An 826-nucleotide genomic window follows, 5' to 3' on the forward strand; every position below is an offset into this window, starting at 1 on the left:
AATTAATTAATTAATTAATTAAGTTTTGATTTATAGAAAAGTCTATACAAGTATAATATTAAAGTTTTTTATTTTTTAAATTACTTTAATAAATATATTAATTATAAATTTATTTATTTTTAAAAAAAGTATTGTATTTGTTGTGATGGGAGGGGAGGGGTGTAGAGGGAAACACCTACCTATGGCTGGGCGTACAGCACTGTTTAGATCCCGTCACCCGTTTGTGTAATGTTATGGCATTGTTGAGTACATTAAGTATCAGATCTATACCTTCGGCGACCAGTATTGATAACAATGTTGTTGTCGACGGCGTCGGCGGCGCCGGCGATGACATTGATGTCGACTGTCCTAACAGTTGACCTGTTGTTGTGGTTGTCGTTGTGGTTGCTGTCGATGACTGATTCAAAACACTTGATTTTTTCGATTTAGATAAGCCATCAGTAGTTTTATCTACCGGTGCTCCAGATGTTTGCTGCTGTTGTTGTTGTTGTCGCCGATGTCGGCGTCCGACTATCCATTTSGACCAACTCTTATGCAATCTGAGCTTATGGTGATTATGATGAYGACCACCACCACTACCGGCAGCAGCAGCACCTGTACTTTGATTTGATTGTAATACCGTTCCCTTTGTTGTTGCTGTCGATGCCGACACCGACACAGACGCCGACATCACTGATCTCTTATCGTTTCGCATAATAATTGACGGCTTATGTCCACCGGTGATGGTGGCAGTGGACGGAGCGGCTAACTTGCCATTGACTACTACATGAGCATCTGTACTACCAGTGCCCGACAACTCTATCGGATAACTATCACAGTATTGTTG

At 40.9% G+C, this 826-nt stretch overlaps 1 protein-coding gene across 1 annotated transcript in view; it reads right to left on the minus strand.

The window, feature by feature from the left end:
• Window positions 1-445, minus strand: part of LOC128957156 (uncharacterized) — a 28,021-nt gene extending 27,576 nt beyond the window's left edge. The window contains exon 1 of the mRNA XM_054302879.1: window positions 180-445. Within this exon, the coding sequence (XP_054158854.1) occupies window positions 180-334 (155 nt within the window). The 5' untranslated portion in view covers window positions 335-445. The remainder of the gene's footprint in view (window positions 1-179) is intronic.
• Window positions 446-826: the final 381 nt, after the last annotated feature.

The sequence above is a fragment of the Oppia nitens genome, unplaced genomic scaffold, assembly GCF_028296485.1.
Source record: "Oppia nitens isolate AA-2021 unplaced genomic scaffold, nextdenovo-longstitch-racon4-pilon3 scaffold37_pilon_pilon_pilon, whole genome shotgun sequence".
Lineage (NCBI taxonomy): Eukaryota > Metazoa > Arthropoda > Arachnida > Sarcoptiformes > Oppiidae > Oppia > Oppia nitens.